Source organism: Carassius carassius, chromosome 20, assembly GCF_963082965.1.
Source record: "Carassius carassius chromosome 20, fCarCar2.1, whole genome shotgun sequence".
Classification (NCBI taxonomy): Eukaryota; Metazoa; Chordata; class Actinopteri; order Cypriniformes; family Cyprinidae; genus Carassius; species Carassius carassius.
This window is the reverse complement of record NC_081774.1, coordinates 29,632,840-29,647,228: the sequence shown is the minus strand read 5'-3', so window position 1 is coordinate 29,647,228 and position 14,389 is coordinate 29,632,840. Positions and strand designations below refer to the sequence as shown.

Below are 14,389 nucleotides of genomic sequence, written 5' to 3'. Positions count from 1 at the left end.
TTGAAATATATATACTTGTCTTATAGAGGCAATTAGTATTTACCGCTCAGGTATGGCATATCCATGTTTTTCTAGCACCCAAAAAAGTGCTTTATTAAAATTGAGCTGAGAGACTAAGATAGTGTGTTTTCTAAAGATTAGCATGGATTTGGGCTTCTTTAGATTATTAACCTGTTAACTGTCACCCCGTCCCGAATACGGGAAGCCCACGTTGACTATACTATATTACAATCAAATCTAATCTAATCTTGACAAGCTATATATCGTTGGAAAGGTATAAGACTCCCAAATATATATTTTACCAATATTTTTTGTAAAAAATTATGTAGGAAAAGTAATAGATTAATTTATGACAAGAGTGCACCCTCAGAAATCTACATTACAAAAGGAGTTTTGACCTTTGTTTAAAAAAAGACTTCCTCGTTGCCTTTTTCTATATCACATTTTAGAAATCATCAGAAGTTATATATCACTTGAAAACATAAAATCTCAAAATTCATCCTTTGAAACCCATTTTAAAATCAGACATTGCATTACCATTATTACAAAATGTTTTCAGTCATGAATTATAAAAATTTAGGTTTGTATCATGCACATTCAAGTCTATCTTCAAAAACGTGAGTGACAGTTAAGGGGTTAATATTGCTTGTTTAAGCAGTAAATATGCATATTGCATGTCTGATAAAATTCTTTTCAACCTGTTGCATGCTCCACAAAATCATAATCTTAATAATGTTATAATGAATGTCAGGCTATACACGTAGGCTACATATTAGACCAATTTCTTATAACCGTGTTTGTGTTTTGTGGTATTTAATTGTAGCTTTTTTTTTAAGTTTACTTCTTATTTTTTCCAGTGACTCGTCTGTGGTAGAGTGTGTGTGTGTGTGTGTCTCTTACCAGTTGCTGTCCTTTGGGACCCCATCCAGCGTACTGCAGTGCGGTGCTCTGCACCTCATTAGGGGTCAGCTCCACTTTCTCTCTGTCAAAAAAACAAACCAATCTCAAAAACATTAAAGGACGACTGTGTGTATGTTTGTGTTTTTTTGCATTCATGAATGAAACGTATTGCAATGCATCACCAGAGAAAGTCAAATAGTCTCGTATGTGTCTGTTAGAATGACAGAGAGAGAGTGAAAGTGTGTGTGAGCTGAATGAGAAAGATGTGTGTCTGCTTGTTTAACCTTTTTGACATCTAACTACCGTAGTATCCTATACAATTATCATGGGTCACAATCTGAATTCCCTTGCAATGATTAAGGCTACACGTAATGAATCATTTAGACTGGTGGAGGGAGACCGACTCTGAGGACACGGTCCGCTCTGGGAGAATATGACACCAGATCTTAGGAAACACACACTAGGTGGCAGTGCTACCCACAATTCTGTGCTCCACTCTCTGAAGAGCTCAGGCGAGATGACAGTAAAAGAAAAACCAGTGAAAATGTGGAAGGATTTCAGTGGCAACAACAAGACTTACGGAGAGTCAAGGCTGCAGATGATGTAATAGGCCGTGAAGGAATACTGATAAAGCTGGAGAACAAAGAGAAGACACGAGATGACCTTTAGAAGTGTCATCTTTTACAAAGAGATGTGATGCAACACAAAACAAAAGACTAGAGATTTTGAGCAACAAACATAGCTAGATTCTCCACATTATGATTTGGAATACGAAGCATTTACCGGGACAATATTGTAAGCCACCAGCACATATTTTAGATCAGGAGACACTTTGTATGTGATCCGTCTGTAGGATCCCTGAAACCAAAGAAAACAAAAAAGATCATGCATTTTAGCTCTGAAGTCGCTTTTCTTTAATTCAAAACAATCTGCAAGTTTCGATGTTAGCCGTAGAGGTAAGAACCTGGTTTTTGAAACTCTCGAAGGTCGTGTTCTTCACCAAAATCTTGGAGGTATCGGTCAGCACGTTGCGTCTCACCACGTTGCTGTCATTTGTACTGTAGAGCAGCTCAGTGTCTTTGAAGATGAAGAAGAAAAAAGGATTATTCTTGATATACAGTACATATCAAGTACAGTCAGCTGGTCGCTATCACAAAATAAAGAGACAGAGATGTTTTCCATGATAATATTCAGCTGGCTGTATATTATTACATAGCTATTTACCAAATTAATAATCAGTAAACAGCTGAATTGTTTGCCTTTTTAAGAACAACAGTCCTCATGATACTGACTGCATACACAAACATCAAAAGTCTTCACCAGCGAAGAAGAACAGTGGGTGAAAGCCGAAAGTAAATGATAGGGAGCACTGAACACAGGCCAAACTACTGCAAACCTCAATATTCACCTTTTCAACAAAAACCAACCAGAGAGAACTGCACAAAGCCAACATCTGGAAAAAAATCAGCAATTGCTAAAACTTTAACCTCAGATACCAATCCTAAAATGAGAAAAATATGGTGATGCACCTGACATGCCCTGGCCTGACTTTAATATTATCAGAAGCAGAAGCAAATTTTCTCCTCCAAAATCTCCTTAAACAACTGATAGAACATTCACGATTGAACATTTAGTTGGAGACTATTCAGAAGTTATATGAATCTATTATGAGATCAACGTAATAATGAAATATTGATCATGTTAGACCTTTCGTATTATATTGTATACATATGACACATTACACACTGATAACTGAAGTAATGGCTGCTGATAATTCAGCTTTGCATCACAAGAATGAATTACATTTTAAAATTGATTAAAAATATTAAAATACAAAAAAAGAGTATATATTAAATATATACATATTACTAGATTTTTGCACAAATAAATGCAGTCTTGGTGAACATAAAAATAATACAAAAACGTTGGAGAATATATATATATATATACATAGAGAGAGAGAGAGAGAGAGAGAGAGAAAGAGATGAACCAACTGAAAATTTTCAACGCGACAATCAACATAAAATGCTTAAAATATAATTTGTACCCCTTCATTTTTTCATGTTTTGTCATGTTGTTGTCTTACTGTAAGTTTAACTATTTTAAATAACTGTTTCTCCCCATCATTCATCACTCCATACATCACAATGACAAAGCAAAGCAAAAAAAAAAAAAAAATTTTTTGTACATTTTATACATAAAAAAATGTGTCAAATAATAATTACATAAATTAGCAGATCAATAAACAACAATAGTGTAATATTTATGGACAATTCACCTAATTCTGGTGAGAACAGACAGCACATAAATGATTTGAGTTTTTAGAACCCATAAATGCATTAATTCATTTATAGAAAGCCTTAAAAACTTTTTAGCAGCTCATTTTTAAAGCACTGGCCCATTTGACCCAGCGTTAAAAGTTCCAGTTTTGCTAGGGCAACTGTGTTCTTTATTTATGCAGGCTGTAAATGTTATACCGACCCCGGTAAACAAGTCTGCTCCAGACCTGAATGCAGATAGCACCCGCTTTAATAAATAATACAGAGGAGTGATCGCTTTTACAAAGGCTCGACGCTGAGTTGTGGAGCATGTCAGAGAGAGAATAATAGGTCTTTCTCTGACATAAACACAGCCTTAAATCAACAAACACATTTTCAGCAGCAGAATAACAAAAAATGATTCATCAAAATGCCGATCAAAACATGATTCACATCTTTTGCACACTTTACAAAGCACCAGGGCTGCACCTTTATAACACAAACAAGGACACACAAAGGACACGTATTCTTCTATTCTGCCAAAAATCGGCTGAAATTTCAGACACAGGAAATTTTGAATAATAGCTAAAGAAGCCTTAGCATTAGAGACCTACACCAGAACAGCCTCAATGAGAATAACCTACAGTGATAGAGTGCAAAACACCACAGCAAGCAGAAGTGCTTGGTTACAGTTTATCTTCTTTTGAAGCCCAGTGTTAGTTAAAGTGTTCGTGCTTTTCTTGCTGTCAGCATGAGCACTTTAGTCTGAGATCGTCAATTAGTTCACATAAAACCTTCCTTTGTGAATAAGTGTGCTTAATTGTATTGAATGTGCACTTACGGTGTGCTTCAAATCTTAAAAGTATCTTTTTTTTTTAAATGTACTTGCAGATAATATAATATTAAAAAAGGCCACTTAGGTACTTAAATAGTAACTGTACTTGACTATCACTTGAAGATCACTTGACTATATACCACTTTATTACACTTTTGGAAAGTACACTTTGTAATAACTGAAAGTTTTACTTTAAAGTACATTTTTTTATTGTTTTATCATCTTTTGACATGCTTTACAGAAGTACACTTTTTTACTTATTTACAAACTAATGTACATGTGAAGAACTTGATTATCTTAACTGTGTTATATGTTTCAATTGTACTAAATTGCAAATTCATCATTAGAAATTTGTAATTATAAATATATTTAAATGTGTGATATATACGTTTTAATCCAAATTAAAGTATATTTCAATTTTCTATAAATGCTTGTCAATATATTTGTCAGTACACTTGTGTATTTCTGTGAAACTGCATTAAGATGTCCTTAAGTCCTACTCTAGATGGCCAAATAATCTAAAAGTTAAATAGTAACACAATACAACACTTTTAGCTATAGTTAACTACCTACCTGTTTGTTAACTACCAATAAGATTAAATTTGTTATGCAGTAGTTAACATGAACAATGAAAAATAAAGCATTATTAATTTTATTTGATGTTGTTTTCAACATTTACTAATGCATTATTAAATCTAAAGTTGTCTCTGTTAATATTACGTAATGGACTTGAGCCAACAAATTTGTATTAACCATTAACAAAAATGTATAAATACTGTAACAAAAATTGACTAACTAAAGAAACTTTATTGTAAAGTGTTACCATTCAACTAATTGCATTTAACATAACTTAAACATAATTTTAAATGTACTTCTTTTACACAAAGATTCACTGTTGATATAGAAATACACTGCATTAAACCTAAAAGAGAATGTATTTAAAATTAAGCTTTGAAATGCACAGAAAAATCAGGCACTTTAAAATTTAAAAGATGTATTTAATGAAGCTATTATAGTGATTATGGCTACTACAGATGTATTTGTACATGGAATAATCCAATAACAAAAACAGAAAATGTTGTTAAAGATTATGTGACCTGCTAATGTGGATCAATGTGCCAAAGATTTACAGTCATGCAAATGCTGAAGTACAGTTTTTTTTAGAGAGTTTGGGGACAGGTGGAGTCTTGGGGGAAGGGGATTTGCCCATTTTGTGAGGTCATGCCAACCTCTGCTCCCACAGTTAATTAGCCTGACCCATCTTCTGTGCTGTCTTTAACAGCCAAATTCTATTTAGATTAAACATTTACATGCACTCGTTGGTGCTTTCTTATTATAGAGAGTATATGCATTTCAAAAACACATTACATGGTAGCAAGCGGCTACTTTTTGGTGGTCCAAGGTTGTATAACATTTGTAACATAAAGAAGTCTTAAAAAAGCCTATATAACAAATGAACACACAAATAAATAAATAAATAAATACAATTTTATTTATATTTTTATTAACATTTTATTTTTTATCTCACTTTAGGACTTTGAAAACTCAGAATTGCTATTATAAGAGATATAAATAGAAGGAATACAGTTTTTCTTAGAATTCTGAGTTTTTCTTTCTTTTTTTAGAACTTATAACACAATTCTGACTTTTTCTATCAATCTATCTATTAATCCAGATTTTTCCAGAATATTTCTGTTTTCACTACAAAATTAAAAATAACAAAGGCAACTGTTTTTTTTTTTTAATTCTGACTTTTGTTCTTACAATTGTGAGTATACTCAGGGGCGAAAATCTCATCTAAATGTTGGGGGGGACAATAAACATAACATTTCTCACGAGCAAGTTTTGAAGTGGACACCAATAAAACAGGCAGGATTGTACTTAAGGATATGTGTACAGAGAGGAAAGCCTTGCTATTGCATGGAGACCGTTCCATTATCCTTTCTTCTCAAAGTTTCTTTATGGTTCAATGAAAAAAGCTGACTAAATTGACCAAAACATTCTTCAAAACAATTTTCTTTTGCAATGTTTTTGAAGTTTTTTACAAAATCAAGCCACCAAAATACAATGGAATTTGAACTTAACTTCAACTTTTATTTATTTGTATAGCACATTTAATAGCAATGTTGTTGCTTCACAGTTATAATTAAAATATGCATATATAAAAACATTTGCCATGCCTAGCAAAATAAAGGCATACACACTCTTAGACATAGGCTACATCCTCACACAACTGTATAGTGAGATCGGTATAGACGTGAAAGTGAGGGGGGGGGGGGGAATTATAATTTATTACGCCAATGACTGATTTGTTCAAAAAGTGGATTCAATCAGTTAGGAAACACCTCCTCAGTGTGTTTCTCAAAATTATTGCTGTTACTGCTGTAGCTTAGTTTTCAACTTTTTTCGTTGGTGAAATAGAGCTAAAACAGGCAATATGGTGCCTAAAATGCACTTAATATTAACTTATTGTTTATTCAATTTTTATACAAATCTAAATCACATTTGTTATGCTAATATCTGGAGAACAACTGCACTCTTATTGTGATGTTATATTAGATTGACTATATTAAATGAAGTAAACCGACTAAATCATAGTGAACGCGGGAAAATCTAAATGCGCACCCGCGCTAATCTAATCTAACGTACAAGACTGTGTGTATGTCGGTGGTGAGGTGAGATGAAAAGGGGAGCAGGCAGTGGACCAAAGCAGGCAGTGGACTTATTACTTTGTTTCTGTACTTAAATGAGTTTTTATATTTCTGCCAACTTTCACTTATACTCTAATAAAAATGGATACCTTTACTCTGATACATGTTACTGAAGCAAATTTTTTGCTTGCTACAAAATAAAGTCGGAAGAACACAGACTGCAGGAAAGCAGGTTTGACGAATCGGGGGTCTGGCAAGACTCACGTGCAAACTAGTGCTCACACAACTGTAGATGATTCATTTTACACTCCAGTCGAGGCTCTGTTGTGCAATGTACAGTATTTCTTCTGTGATAATATGCTAAGTGTTTTTGTAATGTTTACTAACATTCAAAACTCAAAGCATTCTGAACTGTAGATGGCAAAAAAACTTCTGTATGCTTTATATAATTTAATGTAATGAACCTAATCTATATATCACACAAAGAGTGCCATTTTATTCTCCAGATATCAATATGATAACAAATGTAATAATCATTTTATACAAGTTTAATAAAGTTAGCATTGTGGAACAAAATTTTAGACACAGTATTGCCTGTTATTTTTTTTTATTTTGCCAACGAAAATAGTTCCAAACAAAGATCTTCTTGGCGTCTCTAACAATGGACAGTGTTTGCTTTTTGAATGAATCTGTTGAATAAATGACTCCGTGATTCACTCATTAACATGAATGAATCAACCATTTAAATGAATTGGTTGAATTTCAATGACTCACTCATTAGCAGTCACTTGTTGTCACCTAATGTGGTTTTAATTTCACATTTTGAAAATTTTTTCCATGTTTTAAATCTTAAATCAAATATAAGTATTCAACATTTTGTTTAAAAAAAGCATTATGTGTAACTGCAGGTTAAATGCATCCATGTCCCCTCTGAGAAACATTAAACTGTATGTTTACAATGCCATTTCAGATGCAGATTCCAGAAATGTTTTCTTATGTTGGAATGAAAGACACTTAGTAGGCTTCTGGATGAAGTGCTTCTTACCCAACGATACAAAATGGAAGAAAGATTTAATCTTGCTATTCAAGTGTATGAAATTTTGTCTATATGTTTATTGGTATTGTTAATTTTAATTTTGGCCTTTTCCACTTTGCATGTACTTACACATTTACTTTCAATAGTAAAGTATGTTTAATATATATATATATATATATATATATATATATATATATATATATATATATATATATATATATATATATGCTGCATGATTTTTGCATGAGTTTTACAGTCAATAAAAGGCAATAAAGTGACTCTCAGTCTGCAGTCATTTGCTTTAAGAGTATGATGAAAACCCAGAGACTGTAAGACACCATGAAAGAATTCAAGCCTGAACAAAGTAAGAAAAGAATATGCAATGCTGGGTACCACAGAGATTGCATTATTCAATCAGAATGAGGCTTTAGATGCAGATCCTGATGCAGTTCCTTTCTTTAGTGTTATGAGATGATGAAAAAGTTCCTGCATCCACCCACGGATCTGGCAGCTGAACAACAGGGAGTAAGACTCAACCGTCACTCACCGCTAATCCATGCTGCCTCAGGGTCGTGTGCCTGGAGCTTCCCACTGAAGATGTCCTCAATCGTGACTTTCTTCTTGGAGGCCAGACTGTTATCCTCCGCTGCGAGCAGAAAAGTTTGTCAAGGTTAACTGCTGGAAAACATTTAAAAATGTTTTACATTTTTGAAAAACTATAGTTTGAAAATTACAAAGGTGTTACACAGAATATACATTGTCAAAAATAAGTGCACCTAACTGTATTGATTTCCCACCTGTAGAGAATTTCATACCTTAGAAGTATATATATTTAATGTCAAATTAAAGGTTTTGCTTTCAGTACATTTTAAATTATTATATTTGTTACTATTTTTTTTACTTTAAACAAGTGCACTTATTACACTTACTGTATGTGTTGACTAACACACTAAAGCACTTGATTTTGATTTTAACTCTAGTGTTATTCGATTTTATGTGTAGAATTAATATTTAAAATGTATTAAATTCCGGCTTTATCATTACAAATGTGTAATTGCAAATATAAATGCATGACATACACATTTCAATTGAAATGACATTAAAATATATTTTAGTTTCCCATGAATGCTTGTCAGTGCGTGCAGCAGTACCTTCAAAAACAATCAAATTATATATCAAGATGTACTTAAGTCATGTCTAAATATTTAAAAAAGTAGGTTCAGTTAAGCGTGATAGATAATTGCATTTAATATACATTTTATACAGAATTAATTTCAACAATAAAAGTGGTGTTTTCACCAGATTTGTGGTCTGCAAGCTGAATTATGTTTTCTAACCAATGTCCTATTGTACGTACACCTGCAAACTTAAATCAGCTAATTTCAGCACTGAAAAAAACAATTGTAGAAACATTTTTTCATTCAGAAATTATTGGTACATTTCACAGAAATGGCAACACATTTCATTAAACCATGAAATTTTGAAGCACAGACTGAAAAAATAGGAGTATAAAAAAGTAGGCTGCGAAATAGTATTTTCTTGCAAAATGTACAACTTACTCCTTCGTTTTCAGTTTTGCACCTTCCATTCAATGAGGATGCCAGAACAATGAGTTTCTCTATCAAACAATGAAAGGTGTGATTGAAGTACTTTGTAAATTTAGTAGAAAAATAATAATCGCCTCCAGTGTTCTTGTTTACAGATTCTGATTTATGTGTTCAGGTTTTCCTCAAACTTCAAATTTTGAAAGTAACTCTGGAACTTGTGTTATAAACTGCCTCCATCGGGCCCCACGAGACCAAAAAATAAAAAATAAAATAAAAAAACGGGAAAACAACAACTTTTTTTTTTATATATATATAAATGTATGCTTAGCTCCCACCATACTGTCTGGCTTCTGTCCCGTGAGATCTGGCTTCAGCAAACAACTCCCTCACTGGTCCACAGGGCCACAGGCAATTACTAGAGCTGACACGAGGTCCAGGGCGAGACTGGGGCTCCCTTGTGTGTCTCATTCTATTTAGAGCTCTATTGATCCGCACACTGATTTAATCAGCCAGAGGTTTTTTTTTGTTATTAGAAGACTATACGCTCGCCCACATAGTTTGTCTCACAAAGTATCCATTCAGGAGTTTGCAACTGGATACAAAGAATAGAAGAAGCAAGAAAGGCAAAGCGGAATGACAATACAACATATTTAAAAAATATATGATTATAACAGTATTGGTATCCTGAGCTGAAACTAAACTTAAAATAATAATAATACTAAATAAATCTGTAACTGAAAAAAATAAATAATAACATGATCAATAAGTCATGGCAACATACAATATGATTTTCCTGTACAAAATAAATTACTGAAAAAGTTGTTACTTGTAGCCGAAGAACCGCTACTCAATATTATTAACTCGTCGTTATCTTTAGGTCACATCCCAAAACCATTCAAGCTGGCGGTTATTAAGCCTCTTATTAAAAAACCACAACTAGATCCTAGTGAACTGGCAAATTATAGCCCCATTTCAAATTTTTCATTTATGTCTCAAATTTTAGAGCTCCTTCCTGCAAAAAAATGATTTGTATGAAGAATTTCAGTCAGGTTTCAGGCCCCACCATAGCACAGAAACAGCACTTGTTAAAATTACAAATGACCTGCTCCTTGCGTCAGATCAAGGCTGCATCTCATTGCTAGTCTTACTTGATCTTAGTGCTGCGTTCGACACCATAGATCATGACATACTCATAGATTGATTACAAAACTATACAGGTATTCAAGGGCAGGCTCTAAGATGGTTTAGATCCTACCTGTCCGATCGCTACCATTTTGTTTATTTAAATGGGGAGTCATCTCATTTATCACCAGTAAAATATGGAGTGTCACAAGGATCTGTCCTAGGTCCTCTGCTATTTTCAATATACATGTTGCCCCTTGGTAATATTATTAGAAAATACGGAATTAGCTTCCACTGTTATGCTGATGATACTCAGCTATATATCTCAACGAGACCAGATGAAACCTCTAAATTATCTAAGCTAACAGAGTGTGTTAAAAATGTAAAAGATTGGATGACCAATAATTTTCTGCTATTAAAATTCGGATAAGACAGAGATATTACTTATTGGACCTAAAAACAGTACACAGAATCTCGTAGACTACAGTTTTCAACTAGACGGATGTACTGTTACTTCCTCTACAGTCAAAAATCTGGGTGTTATATTAGACAGCAACTTGTCTTTTGAAAACAAATCATATTTCCCATGTTACAAAAACAGCATTCTTCCATCTTAGAAACATTGCCAAGCTACGAAACATGTTGTCTGCATCTTCAATAAGCAAGCTACAGGTAGTCCAAAATGCAGCGGCTAGAGTCCTTACCAGGTCAAGAAAATATGATCATATTACCCCAATTTTACAGTCTCTGCACTAGCTACCTAGCAGGGGCGCTGGATGAGCCAGGGCTGGTGGCATGTGATGGGGAACACCTGATGGAAATGGAGCCTCATCACCGCCGCTGTTTAAAAGCCCAACACGCCTCTCCTCGGGAGACCGGTCTCTTCCCTGTGCATGCACACTGGTGTCCTCGTGGGTCCAGGAAGGGTGAGTTGAGGGACTCCAGCACCACCAAAGACGTGAGCTGACGAGACGAGAACTGCACCCGTTTACACGGCCGTCGGGGCAGGATGCCGGGCCGTCGATCCCCGTCAAGCGCTGCGGCCAGTGAGAAGGATGAAGCCGTTAGAAGAAGCCGCCGACCCTTGCACCCCAGGCTGAAGAGGGGAGCAACACACACGAACCCAGCAGCACGACGAGGACATCAGATTCCCTGTTTGTTTTGGACACTCTCCCCCTCTGCACACTTATTCCCACATGTTTTTATGTTTTGTTAATAAAAGCCTCTCTGGAATGCTGGAATACGGTCATTCTTTGAAGTATCGATACTAATAAATGTAGGAATTGTGCTGTTTTTAATTTCCGAGAATCGCGATACTTTTGAAGTATCGGTGCACCGTGCAACCATAGTTCCTAGGATAGCAAAGTCCACTAAAGGAGGTAAAGCTTTTTCGCATTTGGCTCCCAAACTCTGGAATAGCCTTCCTGATAATGTTCGTGGTTCAGACACACTCTCTCTGTTTAAATCTAGATTAAAATCACATCTCTTTCAACAAGCATTCGAATAATGCATCTCATAATTTGTAACTGTAGTTGCATCTGATCAAATGTGCATTCTTATTCTTTAGCTTGGGTTAAACTAATTAATTTTACTTGGTTGGAACAGCAGCTACGCTAAATATGTCTCTATCAAGCTCCAGTCTGGATCCAGAACACCTGAGAAGAGATGATGCTGACCCCTCAGAGGACCTCAGATGATGCTAAACCTGAAACTACATACAGAACTACCATATAATATTGCTACAAGTGTGATTGCATCATATAATAATTGCTGTTAATTGTGTTCATCGTCTGGTTGACTACTTCATGTACACATTTTTCTGAAAATTTCTGTCATATGCACATAAACTGACAGTCACCACTGATAAGCTACTACTAAATATTGTAGAAACTTAATTTTCTTTTAAGTTGCTTTGCAATGATTTGTATCGTAAAAAGTGTTATACAAAAAAACTTTAATTGAATTGAATTGATTTTCCATTTACTCGAATTAATTTAACTATATTATCTTCAACTTAATATTTTAAGTCAGATTAATATAATTTAAGTTTAATTATACTTAAAAATTTTAAGGAAATATGAGGGGCCGTGCAAGACTTAATTCATTCTGGCACTCTTACACGCTTACATTCTCCTTTCACATACATATATTTTTTCTTTCACACACTTTCATTCTTCTTACACATGCATACATTTCTACTCTTACACACACTTACATTCTCCTTTCATATGCATATATTTTTGCTTTCACGCCAACATACATTCTCCTTACAAATACATATATTTTTGCTTTCAAAAGCATACATTCTCCTTATACATATATTTCTACTCTCACACACATACATTCTCCTTTCACATACATATACACACAAACATATATAGATGTATGTAAGAGAAGAATGTATGTATGTGCGAGAGAGAGTATAGCGGAAACGGAAGGCGTTTAGTTGAAACTAAAGGCAGGTTAGGCGCGATCAGGCTCACCGTGACAGGTCTTGATCAGCATGGCTGAGGTAGATGAGGAAGCCACAGATGTATTTCAGCAAGCTTTCTGGGTTTTAAAAAATAAATAAATATTATTATTGTGAAAAGGTTACATGGCCTCGTCCTTTGAGCGAGTTGTGATTGAGGACGCGAGCTCAGCCTCAGTCGTGTTGCCAGATAGATGTATTATAAGCGTCCAAGGTTTTTTTTTTGTTTTTTTTTTCATTTAATTTAGGTGAATAAAGTGGGAGGTTGCAAGTTAGGGACAGCGAAATCTTTATATTATTTAAATAACTCAAGACTCATTGCGGTTTATTTATTTTTAGATTTTCATTTACTTATTTAATTATTTTTTTTTTCAATTGCAGCTCTGCGTGCAGCAATAACTCAGTGCTAGATTAGTGATCTATAAGCGCCACCTGTTGTCAGAGATTGAATTAGCATTTTCATCAGAATCAGAAAGAGCTTTATTGCCAAGTGTTTACACACAGAAGAAATTTCGTCAGGAGCTTCCAGTACAGAAATTACAAACATAGTGCAGACACACATATAATTAAGGAAATAAAACTAATAATAATAAATAGTAATAATAAAATATTCATTAAGCCAATCTGATGTTTTTGTTTTGTGCACTTGCTTCATGTTGCATATATATATATTTTTTTTGTTTGCTCAAGGTTAGTATGGCCAGTAACAGAGCAAAATAAACATTTAATAAATGTAAAAAAAAAAAAAGAAAAAAAGAAGAAGAACTAAATAAATTGGCAACGAGAATGGGAATCGGCTCATTTGATTGTAAAATAAATAAAATCCTGATCAGTGCATCCTTAACTGGAATAGTTAGGCCTACCTGAAAGACCCAAAAAAGCATGGTTTATTTATTTGTGCAAAATGGTTATTATTTATTACAATACAATGTTTACAGTCAACAATGAAAACAATAAGTCTTATTGATTGATTGATTGATTGTGGCAAGTCCTGTGAAAATTTTGCCAGGGCAAGTAAAAAATAAATAAACCACAGGCCGAACTGGACCAGTTGAAAATGTCTTTAGCGTTAAGCCCTGTTAATATGATCAAAATCAGTGTCTAAGTACTTGTACACAGATCTTCAGAACACGTTGGTTACATAATGATATGTTAAAAAAAAAATTAAAATATGTACTTGAAAAGAAAACAGGATGACTTTGAATAGCATAACTGTAAAATTGTGAGGAAGAGCTAAGCAGGTCTTGCACATGTATTTCCTGCTCTGAGAGTGACGTCCTGCTTAAACAGGAAGTAATGGATACCAAAAAAGGTAGAAATATATATATATATATATATATATATATATATATATATATGTACAGTACAGACCAAAAGTTTGGACACACCTTCTCATTCAAAGAGTTTTCTTTATTTTCATGACTATGAAAATTGTAGATTCACACTGAAGGCATCAAAACTATGAATTAACACATGTGGAATTATATATGGAATTATATACATAACAAAAAAGCGTGAAACAACTGAAAATATGTCATATTTTAGGTTCTTCAAAGTAGCCACCTTTTGC

General features: G+C 34.0%; 1 protein-coding gene across 3 annotated transcripts in view; it reads right to left on the bottom strand.

Annotated features, from left to right (window-relative positions):
- LOC132096831 (dipeptidyl aminopeptidase-like protein 6) overlaps positions 1-14,389 on the bottom strand; it is a 192,456-nt gene that overhangs the window by 37,649 nt on the left and 140,418 nt on the right. For all 3 annotated transcript variants that reach the window (XM_059502470.1, XM_059502469.1, XM_059502471.1), the window contains 5 exons: positions 8,228-8,326; positions 1,865-1,977; positions 1,684-1,758; positions 1,481-1,533; positions 901-982 (listed from right to left, as the gene is read on the bottom strand). In XM_059502470.1, the coding sequence (XP_059358453.1) occupies positions 901-982; positions 1,481-1,533; positions 1,684-1,758; positions 1,865-1,977; positions 8,228-8,326 (422 nt within the window). The remainder of the gene's footprint in view (positions 1-900; positions 983-1,480; positions 1,534-1,683; positions 1,759-1,864; positions 1,978-8,227; positions 8,327-14,389) is intronic.